This window comes from Pan paniscus, chromosome X, assembly GCF_029289425.2.
Source record: "Pan paniscus chromosome X, NHGRI_mPanPan1-v2.0_pri, whole genome shotgun sequence".
Classification (NCBI taxonomy): domain Eukaryota; kingdom Metazoa; phylum Chordata; class Mammalia; order Primates; family Hominidae; genus Pan; species Pan paniscus.
The window spans coordinates 139,237,355-139,250,300 of NC_073272.2; the positions used below are offsets into that span (position 1 = coordinate 139,237,355).

Consider the following 12,946-nt stretch of genomic DNA (forward strand, 5'->3'; position numbering starts at 1 on the left):
GTTATTAGAAAAAGTGAGAGGAAATATTTCCTTGAAAATAAACAACTAGTATTTTTAAAAAAAGTATTTACTACATAGCTTGTTTTGGTGGGAGTGAGGGGGTCATTAGTCTTGCGGGAGTATATGTATAAGACATCTAACATGGCATCTGGTTTGCTGTTGGCCAGATGTGGGCACTGTTGCAGATGGGCTAGAATCTAAACTCTGACAATGACCCTGGGTCCCTGTCAGTCAGACCAAGAACCTTCCTCTGGGCTTCTGTGAATCTCTCTCCAAAGGGGTGCATTACCCAAGTACCTGTAAACATATTACAGGTTTCTGAGATGGGTCTCAGGAGATCCTAGGGGCCAGAATGAAAGTCAGATAACATAATTATATTTCAAGTTCAGATGAAGAAATTCAAATTAATCACAGAGCCTAATTAAAATCCACCATTAAGATAAGGTGGCTTTGTTCATTAGGGTCTTTGTGGCAAAAGAGGAAATGTGAAGACACTGGAGCATCAGAGTACTTGCCCTGAGGCTCACACCTGAACATTCCGAACCAAACAAGGCTTCTGGTTTACAGCAAAGCTGCCTTTATTGGCTGGGCTTGCAATCCCAGAGTGATTGCTTGGACACTAGATAGCAGAAGGTTTCACATATATTCACTGATTTTTCCTGTAGCATGTGTTAGAGACCTGAAATGGCATCTAAATTTGAGAAACATTCCAGGCAAACTCTCATTCTGGCTACTGGACTCAGATGTGAACCAGATTGGAATTTCCACCTCAAACTCCAGTTTCTGCCATTCTATGTAACATGGCTTCTACCCCAACTATATTTACATAAAACTCTGAACTGGGAGAGCAGAGTCCTGTATTTTTAGTGGCATCATTTCCTTTGCTGCCCTGCCTGAATCCACTTAAATTTGACTATGGGGTTAAGAAATGACAAACATCAAACACAGAGCTACTTACTCTTCTATTTCTTTTCTTTGGTTCTCTACTCTCATATATCCATTTCGATTTCCTAAAAATGTGAACCCGTACCTATCAAAAACAATAAAAAAGACCTTGTGTATCTCTAAAGAATGATTAATTTTTTCATTATTATTTTTTTTGAGACAGAGTCTCGCTCTGTTGCCCAAGCTGGAGTGCAGTGGCGCGATCTCGGCTCACTGCAACCTTCACCTCCCAGTTTCAAGCGATTCTCCTGCCTCAACCTCCTGAGTAGCTGAGATTACAGGTGTGTGTCACCACACCTGGCTGATTTTTGTATTTTTAGTAGAGACAGAGTTTCACCATGTTGGCCAGGCTGGTCTTGAACTCCTGACCTCAGGTGATCCACCCGCCTTGGCCTCCCAAAGTGCTGGGATTACAGGCGTGAGCCACTGCACCTGGTCTAGAATGATTACTTTCAATGGGGTAACTCATGCTTGTTTATGCTTTTCTTCTCTTTCATATGATCTCAACATATAACTGTACTTTCTTTTCCTGGATAAGTTGATAACAGAGAAAGTCAATGCCCAGCCACAATTATTGTAACCAAGGGAGAGACAATTTGGGTTTCTGATTCTACGGCTAACACACTGGGTGACCTTTGAGCCACTTAATTATCTTGAACCTCATGGGTAAAACTGGACTTTCGGTTCTCAAACGATGTCAAAATTGCTGGGAGCACCTCAGAAATAACATGTGTTGTACAAAAAGTGGCCACTGTTATGTTATTTGCAAAACATAGTATGAACATTCAGACTTCTGGCTGGCATGCATAAATAGTAAGGCAAGTAATACCTACATGTAACTATTTTCTTTTTAGTCTTAACTGGTTAGGTGTGGGAATTTTCCACAAATTTTTGGCTAAAGCAGTTGTGTTTTTTATTAAATAATAGGAGATGTATGTGCTAAGGTCACTGAAGCAAACGGAAAAAAACAAATAACTTCTGTCCTCCTGTGATTTCACTTTCTTAGGAGAAGTATAAGAAAGTATACTTTACCTTTTAGCTCCTTTCACCAAAGCTATTTCATCTGGTGAAGAGGAGATATAGGTTAATTCAGCTGATTCTGTAGCTCCATCAACAGCATCGTTTGTTTTGATTTCTACAGTATGACATAAACACAAGGCACGTAGAAACAGCTCTTCTCGATTCTGTGGAACAGCAACAAAATAATGATTATTATTTTTAATTTGATCACCCGGTAACTAGGCAGTGAACGGAGAAAATATATTAATGTGAGAGAATGTTGTAACTTCTAACAAACTTAGTAGCAGATACGTATAAATTCTTAACACTCAAATCTGCTATATATTCTCCTAGTACCTAATAAGAGTTCCTGGTTCTCAGCTAGCATACCCTATAGGCTGTGTTAACTCATTAAGGTTATTGTGGCACCACCTAAGCCAAAGCAGTGACTTCTTCATGGCCTAAAAAACTTCATTCAGTATCTAATTCACAATCTAGCAAAAGCTCAAGTGTAGGGAGACTCTGGTTAATTTAATGCCTAGACACTCCTGAGACTTTAATCATTTGAACAGACATCATTCTTGGAGGAGCTTACATTTTAAAAGACAAAGCACAAAAAATTATGATCATACAGACAAGCAAGCTTTTACCCAAATGTCATTTCCCACAATTCTCTTTACTTGTAAATTCTACTCATTTACAAATTTCAGAAGTGTCAGTAAAACAAGAAAGGTGAATCCAACAATAGTTATTCTAGAGTCACTGGGCACAGTGGCTCATGCCTGTAATCCCAGCACTTTGGGGGACTGAGGGTGGTGGATTACCTGAGGTCAGGAGTTTGAGACCAGCCTGACCAACATGGTGAAACTCCGTTTCTACTAAAAATACAAAAAAATTAGCCAGGCATGGTGGCAGGCGCCTGTAATCCCAGCTACTCGGGAGGCTGAGGCAGGAGAATCGCTTGAACCTGGGAAGCGGAGGTTGCAGTGAGCTGAGATCATGCCACTGTACTCCAGCCTGGGCAACAGAGTGAGACTCCATCTCAAAAAAAAAAAAAAAAAAAAAAAAACACAAAAGTCTATGTCATGTGTCCACCTAAAAATTATTTTCTACTATGGAATGTTAACATGCATACACAGATTGGTTTCTTATATAAAACAATAATGCAAATGCACCTTATCTACTTTGTCAAAATATGTTAAAGTTCCATCAGTTTGAGATAATCCATCAACCTCTTGAGTTACACCTTTATATTTGTGGCCATCTATGCAGCATTCAATGAATTCCATGCTGTTTTCAGTGAGTGTTCCAGTCTTATCTGTAAATACATAATCCACCTAAAACAAGGACACAAACATATATTGTTAGTTTCTTCAGTGTGACTAATTTTTAGTTTGCTGTAACGCAAAGCTATTTTCATATCCATAGGAAATCACCCCTTCTAAGACTTCTTGTCAAATGTCAGGGAATTACAGAGACAATATTACCAAAGAAATGAGGAATAAATGAGTATTTTTAAAGACACCAAAATGCTATCACATGTCTAAGGTAGATCTACTCAAATGTAAAAGATGAATAGAAAAAAATGTGACTATTGGCCAGGCACGGTGGCTTATGCCTGTAGTCCCAGCACTTTGGGAGGCTGAGGCAGGAGGATTGCTTGAGCTCAGGAGTTCAAGACCAGCCTGGCCAACATGGTGAAACCCCGTCTCTACTAAAAATACAAAAATTAGCTGGGTGTGGTGGCACACACCTGAAATCCCAGCTACTTGGGAGGCTGAGGCACAAGAATTGCTTGAATCCAGGAGACAAAGGTTGCAGTGAGCTGAGATCACATCACTATACTCCAACCTGGGTGATAGAGTGAGACTCTGTCTCACGAAAAAAAAAAAAAAAAAAGTGACTATTTTATCAAACTAAGAACGCTTCTCATTTAAGTTAACCTTTTTTAAGATAGGGTCTCACTCTGTCACTCAGGCTGGAATGCAGTAGCCATTATAGCTCACTATAACCTCAAACTTCTCGGCTCAAGCAATCTTCCCACCTCAGCCTCCCAAGTAGCTGGGACCACAGGCACGCACCACCACACCAGGCTAATTATTCTGTAATTTTTGTAGAGACAGCATCTCACTATGTTGCCCAGGCTGGTCCCATACTCCTGGGCTCAAGCCTCGGCCTCCCAAAGTGTTGGGATTATAGGCATGAGCCACCATGCCCAGCCAGTTAACCTGTTTGATGTAAAGAAGTTACATAAGTCAATTTTTCAAGTGGGAAGTAAGACTATACTGACCACTTATTTCTCTCTCTCTCTCACTCTCTCTCACACACACACACACTCTTACATTTTGTGGGCTAGTACGTACATTACCCATTAAAAATTTTTTCCCAATAAATTAAATGGGATGTAACAAAATAAAACAGAAACTGATGAAGGTTTTTTTCCCCTTTTAAAAGTAAAATTTTCTATAAAAATACTGAATTAAAATAAAATGCACCACATCATATAATATACATAAGAATTAATAACAACATTAACAGTTACCTAATTGGAAGATACAGTATAGGTCAGTAGTGATCAAAACCATAACTGAAATTTCTTTCTTTTTACTATACATATTTTGAAAATACTCAAGTTTCCAAATTTAGAAAAAAAGCAGATAAAGTATAACACAAGTATATTTTCATAAATAATGGAAAATATAAGCCAAGAAATAAATTTGCCACTAAGATAAATCATTTTGAGCATTTCTATTTTATCTCGGTTTTTATCTCTTCTATTTTTAACATCTGGCTTTTGGAAACCCACAATTTTATCCTCGTTTTGGCAATTTATGCTTCAATAGTTAAAATTATGGGCTGATAGGAACAAGCATAAGGACAAGATTAAGGTTTTTATTATGTAAGGGAGAAAGAGATGAACTACAGCAGTAGTTGCTTTCTAATTATTTTTCAAAGCTTTTCACGGTAGCAGCACTGGCACAAATATAGCATTCCAATCTTTTTTTTTTTTTCTGTTAAGCCAGCCAAGTTTGAACTCTCTCTTTAAATTAATCCAAGTGGTATTACTTGTGTATCATTTAGATTCTTCCAGTTTAAATGAAATTCTTTGGGGCTTTTTTCTGATCAAAATTATTAACCTTCATTTTTCCCTGAAGGGTGTCCTGGATTATTTCATCTCCTGCACTTGGATGAGCATTAGAATCTCTTTTGTTAGTGTCGAAGATGGTAGCTTTAAAATATAAAGTACAATTTATTCACCTATATCAAACAGTTTGGGCAGTATGAATCTGGATACGTTGAATCTCACAGGTATATGCCTATAAATTATACCCAAATGCAGTCATTATCAAACTGTAGAATGCATCACATGTACTTGGAGGTCTTGTTAAAAATCAGATCACTGCTCTATCACCAGAGTTTCTGAATCAGTCGGTCAGAGGTAGGACCAAATAATTTACACTTCTAAGTTCTCAGGTAGTGTTGATGCTGCTGGTCCTAGGATCATATTTACAGAACCACCGCCCTAATATATGATCTATACTCAGAAAAAGAAGAGGAGTAGATCGACTGTAATTAATTTAACTATTCTCATATTTAACAGAGACAAAGGAATGAAGGGGGAGGCTGCTGCTTTACTCTGACTCTCAAGCAGCCTCTCTTCTTCTTCAAGCTTGCCAAAAAGACTCCTCTATATCAGTAAGCTCAAAGCCATCATTTGCGTGATATTGTAAAATATATTTGATAAATATATATTTGATCTTCCTTCCTGTTTCCTGACATAAAGCTCCTAAAGCCTTAGTATCTCCAAAGTGATAACAGTGTTTTTGCATGCTAATGAGATGACAAGTGGTTCGGGGCCCCTAGATAGCTTCAGGATGAGTGCAGGTCACTGGAAAGACCAAGGCATGATTACAGGGTTGGGATTTTCAGCCCCACACCTGACCTGGGGAAGGAGGAAAGAGGGGCTGAAGGTTAAGCTTAACACCAGTGGCCAATGATTTAATCAATCATCCCCACATAATGAAGCTTCCATAAACTCCCCAAAAAACTGGGTTCAAAGAGCTTCTGGATAGCTGAACACATGAAATTTCTTGAAGGATGCCTAGAAAGGTCATGGAAGCTCCACGCCCCTTCCCCCATACTTCACCCATCTCTTCATCTGTATCCTTTGTCATATCCTTTTATAATGAACCAGTAAACATGACTGTTTCCCTGAGTTTTATGACCTGCTCTAGTAAACTAATCAAATCCAAGGAGGGGGTCTAGTAAACTACTGGACCCCATTTTATAGCTGGTCAATCAGAAGCATACGTTACAACCTGAATTAGCAACTGGCATCTGAAGTGGGGGGCAGTCTTATGGGACTGAGCCCTCAACCTGTGAGATCTGACATGATACACTATCTCCAGGTAGGCAGTATCAAAAGTGAACTGGAGGATACCCAGCTGGTGTTTGCTGGAGAACTGCTTGCTTGGTGTGTCAGGAAAAAACTTCACATACCTTTTGTCAAAAGTGTTGAGTGGCTATGTGAGAATAATGAAAGAAAAACAGGGTCTTAGGGATAACTAACATGTAGGGGTTCCTGGAGGGTGGTGCGCCCAAGGAAGGTATGGAAGCTAAACACCCTTTCCCCTATATATCGTCCCACATGTCTCTTCATCTGTGTCCTTTGCAATATCCTTTATATGAAACTGGTGAACATAAGTTAAGTGTTTTCCTGACTTCTGTCTGCTGCTCTAGCAAGTTTATCAAACCCAAAGAGGGGATTGTGGGTAGCCCAACTTAAAGCTGGTCGATCAGAAGTTCCGGAGGCCCAGACTTGTGACTGGTGTCTAGGAGTCATGGGGCAGTCTTGGGGACTGGGCCCTCACCCTGTGGGATCTGATGTTATCTCCAGGTAGACAGAATTGAACTAGAGGACACCCAGTTGGTGTTCACTGTTTGTTGGTGAGAGAAACTGCTCCCTCCCACATTTGGACACAGAAGTCTCTGTGTTGTTTGCTGTGAGAGCACAGTAAAAACACATTTTGGGAGTTTTCCCTGAAACACATATTAATCCCATCATACAGAAACAATCATGTTAATATTTTGAGTGGTAAAATGTGTATTTACCACTTGAACAGAAATGTAATCTCATTATGTTTGCTACGTAATCTATTTTTCTCACACACATATACATATGTATTTCCATAATAACTTTTATGGGTTAATTAGTATTTCATTGAATATAATTTCTAAAAAAAGAAAAAAGATTTTCTTTTCCTATCTCTTAGTGAGACAACTGCTGTAGGGTAGAAAAGGCTCTGAAGTATATGTTGAACATGTGAAATGATCTATTTTGTAGATCAAAAATTACCAATGGTTCAACTTAATGAAACACTTGGACTCCATCTTGGCTCCACCACCTACTAACTTTGTGACCTTAGGAAAATCTCTTTATCTCTATGAACTTCAAATATTAACCTTAACGATACCTGCTGCACAAGAATGTAAAGATTAAAAAATAAAGCTCAATAATAATGATCTATAACCTAAAAGGTGCTATATACATGGTGACTGTCACTGATGTTGACTTCACCAAAATCAAAGAACACCAGACTCTTTGCACTACCCCACATTTTTTCTGATTGATTATGATCACATTGCTATAGTTAGGTCTGATGTGTGTGTCTCCCCAGTGACATTTTTAAAAATTTGAGGGTTTCTTGTTTACTTCATAATAATACCTAGCACACACACACATCCCAGACAGTAAAAGGTGAATAACAGCTACTGGCTTAAATTATTGGAATCAGAATATATACTCACACTATAAAGTTCCACCATTAGGCAGAGCCGCAAGATGGGAAGGCGACACAAAGAAGAGTAGCCCCACGGGTTTTTCAATATGGATTACAATCATTTGGTTGTCTAAAAGATTGATGTCTAATCATAAAAGACTGCATTATTTTCCAACTGAGCTGAGCAGTCTACTTCCTTTTGTTTCTCATGTCAAGCACTGTTCTAAACATATCTTTCTATTTTTAATCCCAGTGTGGGTCACATTAAAAGAGGTTAAGCAAATGCTTGCAATGGTATGAACAGGAATTAAATGACATTGCCTTTAGTAACATAAAAAGTTACACAGATCTTAAATTTGACTCAACAAAGAAAAAACAGGTTACACTTAATTTTGTGTGTACTGGTTTACTGAATACTAAATGGCCTAAGAAACCATTTCAAGACTTCTTTGCACTTTCATTTAGGTCGTTTCTATACATGCAAACTGATAACAATGGCAAGTTGCTTATACACTGTATTAATTGAAGTGATGGTCTGGCTATTAACTTGATTTGACTAAATGACAACCACAGCTAGAAATGCAAGGTTTGGTGGGAGAAAGGAGTGGTGACTAAAAGGAAGACTGTAGCTTCTTTTCACTCATCAAATTTACTAGATCATTACCCAAAGCTCTACTTTACTTTCTGCAGTATTAACATAGTCTAGATGATAAGAAGACTGCATTCCCATAGGTAATATGGAATCTGCTGAAATGAAGATCTGAAAGAGGTAAGAGTCTCATCAAATGGAACCTGACCCGGGCATCTTATCTGTTTTTAGTGAACATTAAGTGTCATATTCGGAATGATGGCTATTCTATTTGTAATAGTAGTTGAGGCTAGCCCCAAGCTAGTCATGCTCAACCTTGAGTAGGTTAACACATACAGCCAGGCACTAAATCCAGAACAGGCAGATTTGCTCAGCATCTAGAATGAACCACTAAATTAACTGTCAGGGAAAGGTTCACTTAAGGTGGCTTGTATACTCAAAATTTTTTCTCAGGCACTCTGCAAATTGATGCCTTTTATTGAGATTAGAGCAGTTCTACTCAGATAGCTCTAACCCTGGATGAAAACTTCTGGCCTAAAAGACAATGGTCAGGTACGGCAGCCCACATTGTCAACAAAATAACCTTGTGGGAACAATATCCAAAGGAAAAGCCATTTGTCCATTCAATTTTTGTCCTATTCTTAGTGCCTTGGTATCTACACAGGATGTAGACTCCATGGTTTCAGATACTGGTGTCCTGAAGTCAAGTCTAAACAAAATGGTATCTGGAGAGTCCTTTCTACCTTTCAACTGCAGTTGTCATGTGGGTACTTTGATTTAGGCAAAGACTATATCAAGAGTAGAAACAGAAAGCAGGGACTGCGGAGAGGCCTAAAGCCAGGAAGTAAGAGTTTTGAGGTGTGAATGCAAATCAGCCCCATTTAAACAAGTGTGAGGCTCTGCTCCAGCCACACAGTTTCATTAACTGAATTTGGAACTCCCAGTCACAAAAATGACATTTCCACAGTCTTGACATTCTAAATGTCATGAGAATAAAATGCAAGCCAAAAAATTCCTTCAGCTCACAAAGATCATTACATTACACAGAGTAAAATAACAAAAAGGGGAAAACTTTCTCGATACTAATAAGAAAAGCACCTAAGAAATCATCACTTGAAGAATTACAGCCAGACTGTGTTGCATTGGAAAATAAGTGCACCTGGGTTAGAATGGGGTCACAGTCTGGGTTACATTGGTATATAAAGAAGAATGCATTTTGAGGAGTACATGCCCTCACGTTTTCCCTTCATTGAAATTCTTGTACTGGAATAAATAACTCTGCTTGTTAGGTCTATATTCTACCTGATCAGAAATGTACCAAGAAAATGTCAATAGGACAACTCTGGTCAATTTTGCTTATGGAACAAAATACACTTATAAAAGAGCCATATTTGCTACCCCATATTCTATCCACAAATGGTTATAGATGGTGATGAAGACTGTTTCCTGTTCCAAAGCAATAGCTAATAATGTAACAACACCCAGTTCCAAGGAGAATTTCAGTAACGTTCAAATTTAATACATAAATTGTATCCTTCTCAAAAATGCCAGCAAAAGAACTGATGCTATAACTATGAAAACACTGCTTACCTTCATTACATGCCTGCATTAAAGAATTTTCTCTGAATCACTTTTCCAAATGTGACATGGTCACATATATTGGTAATCCAGACTACACAAAAAGATATTTTCACTACGTTGACAAATTATTTTAAGTAAAACAATGCTCTAACCTGACCAAGTTCTTCATTAAGGTCTGATGTGTTAACCAGGGCTCCTTCATTAATTTCTTCATCATAAAAGTCCTTATCCCATGAGATGAAGAAGGAGCCCAAGAATTTCTGCATTTCTACTGTGACGTACATGGAGACAGGAATGATAAAGTTGAATAGAACCATAAATGATAGGAAGTCGGTGAACATTTTTAAAACCTAAAATAAAAGAGATAGTTCATGCTAATTAGACATACAATTCCATCAGACCAATATAATATAAAGGAAGAATTAATTTCATCTTTATTTCAATGCTGAAAACACTGCTCTTGCTATAAAGATGGAACTTCCTAATAACACTACATCACTGTAGTCAAAATTATCACAGTATGTGAGAACATTTAAGAACACTCTCAATTTTATCATTATTCTTCAGTATATACTACTTCTGTCAGTACTTTTTCACTTCTTTAAGTTCTCTTTGCTCACTCCACCCTAAGATATGAATGTGAGATCAAAGTTCATATGTAAGGCATTCATTATGCTTTTATCGTGACATTTCACATACTCCTATTACATTAAAATGTCAAAGCATCTTGCCAAATTGTTTCATCTTAAATTCTTATATAAAGAGCTAAAAACAAGCATAGATGCCTAAAGTAAAAGAAAAAAAACTCTTTTTTTCTTTTCTTTTTCTTTCTTTTACAATAAAGAAAATAAAAGTTTTTTTACAAAAAAAACTTTTTTTTTCTTTTTCTTTCTTTTACAATAAATCTTCTTAAATATTTATTGGCTTAGAGCCACCATGTAATCGAGAGAAAATTCAGAAGCTAACAAAAGGTGCCGTTTCCCTGAGCAGCATTTCAGTGAAGGTTGGCTCAGTCACAAAAAATAGTTTCAATTTTCAGCAGAAAACAAATTACCTTCAAGGTCTCTCGCTCTTTCTGAGTCTTTTGGTTATACCAAGGTTCATCATTGTATGGGGTACTTTGCCAAACATACTTTAGAGTAGTGCATACTGCAGCTTTGGTCAGTAAGATAAATAAATATACAATCAGGAAAGCATTAATAGATCTGAAAAATAAGATAGCATGGATTTTAAAACCAAAGACATCAGTCAGATATGAATTAAACTACTGAGTCATCTAAAGCTTTTTCTGTGTACGACGCGTAACTACAGCACAAGCCTTTGTGTATTAACCTCAGTTATCATAGCTGCAGCATTACTTTCAAGTGGCAAAATGGAAAAGCTGGCCATGAACTGTTTATTGACCACCAATGCTCCCCCAAGTGCAATGGCTGACTAGCTGAACACACCTTATTAAGGTTCCTGTAAAGTGACAGGAGAGGTACACACATGCACACATACACACACCATTACTTACTCAACCCTTATAGAAAGAGTATCTTGTCTCCATTTCCCTGAATCCTAAATGTTTGGGGTAGAGGGCACGGTAGCAATGTGAAATCCTCAAGCTCGGTGTAGGTTCTTTCAGTTTAAAAGTGGAGCTATGGAAAGGGTGCCAGTGATATACTGGTTATCCATGCCAAATACAGGGTGAGGTCTATAGCAGTGGCAACTGGCTTGAGGATCTACGAGGCACTGCTTCAATAGGTGCCAGGAGACTATTATCTATATTATAGAACCAACTTGCATATAGCAACTAAAGGACTCCAAACCATTAACTCCACTAGCAAAAAGGAATGAATTTACAGTTCAAGTAAACTCTGCCCTTTAATAGCTATGTGAGCTTAGGTAAGTCACATACCATCTCCAAGACCATTTCCTCATCTGTAAAATGGAGAGGTTAACATGAATTACTTCACAGTGTTCTTCAGAGGACTAAACCAAATCAGACATACAAATCATTGAGCACAGTTTCTGGTACATAAACAAGTGCTTAAAATTGTAGTTGCTATTATAATTGATGTTGTTTTTTGTTATGCTTGTTACTTGGAATTACCAAGAAAGTAACTATTTTAATCAATAATGACTAAATAAATTGTGGCGCATACTAACTTTTCAACAGCAGAACGTTTCTGAGATTTCCCTTGGTAGTTCAAAGCCATTTTGGTTTCCATTCCAGTGTAAACAGCAACTCCTAAGAAATTACAGAACATAATAAAAACTAAGAACTTGTCAACCAACTCCTCACCCAGCTGGCTCTATGAATTTTTAAGTCTATAAAAGTGGGAAATCTAGGCCCTCTTCCACTCACCAATTGTATATCATTTATAGGATAATTTTAATTATATATAGTATTTGTCATATTTCGTCTTAGTTTACCACATTATAAATTCCCAACACCTAAATGTAGGTTTAAATTAAATGGCAAACCTGCCATGTTTACTTTTTAATATGCACTATTTATTCACAGCCTTTACAAAGCATATTTTTTGATAGGTGTATCTTAAAAATTGTTCACCATATATCTTCTCGGTATTTTTTAGTGTAGCTCCTTTCAGCAAGAGATTTTCAGGTCCCAAAGACCTAAATAAAAAACGAACACAGCTTATCCAAACAAGCCAATAGCATCAACAACTCTGGGGACAGATTTTGCCCTGACACACACCTATCTCCAAGGGGTTCAGAATGTTATCTGTCTACTTATACCATATGCTTACTCCCCAGGACAAGCTGAAAGGTCCTTCACTCTGAAGTTACTTGAGGGTACAGCACAGATGGAAGCACAGTACGGGAGTAGCCAGCAACACACATAGGCAAAAAAAATACATGGGGGGGATAAAAGGATTATGAATCATGGATAGCAAGACGAGAACAGAACAGAGCAGCAGATCGCAAGACACAAAAGCAGAGAGCCATCAATAAAAGACAGGGAATGCAAACGTCAAGGTGGGAAAAATACACTGACATATTTGGAGAGAATAAACCCTCCTTTTGGGGGATCACTGGGGACCCT

At 37.8% G+C, this 12,946-nt stretch overlaps 1 protein-coding gene across 4 annotated transcripts in view; it reads right to left on the reverse strand.

Moving 5' to 3' along the window:
* The window catches only part of ATP11C (ATPase phospholipid transporting 11C), a 205,913-nt gene that overhangs the window by 59,728 nt on the left and 133,239 nt on the right, over positions 1 to 12,946 (reverse strand). For all 4 annotated transcript variants that reach the window (XM_034950760.3, XM_055106120.2, XM_034950757.3 and 1 more), the window contains 7 exons: positions 12,452 to 12,516; positions 12,046 to 12,127; positions 10,949 to 11,099; positions 10,047 to 10,244; positions 3,120 to 3,281; positions 1,978 to 2,129; positions 959 to 1,030 (listed from right to left, as the gene is read on the reverse strand). In XM_034950760.3, the coding sequence (XP_034806651.1) occupies positions 959 to 1,030; positions 1,978 to 2,129; positions 3,120 to 3,281; positions 10,047 to 10,244; positions 10,949 to 11,099; positions 12,046 to 12,127; positions 12,452 to 12,516 (882 nt within the window). The remainder of the gene's footprint in view (positions 1 to 958; positions 1,031 to 1,977; positions 2,130 to 3,119; positions 3,282 to 10,046; positions 10,245 to 10,948; positions 11,100 to 12,045; positions 12,128 to 12,451; positions 12,517 to 12,946) is intronic.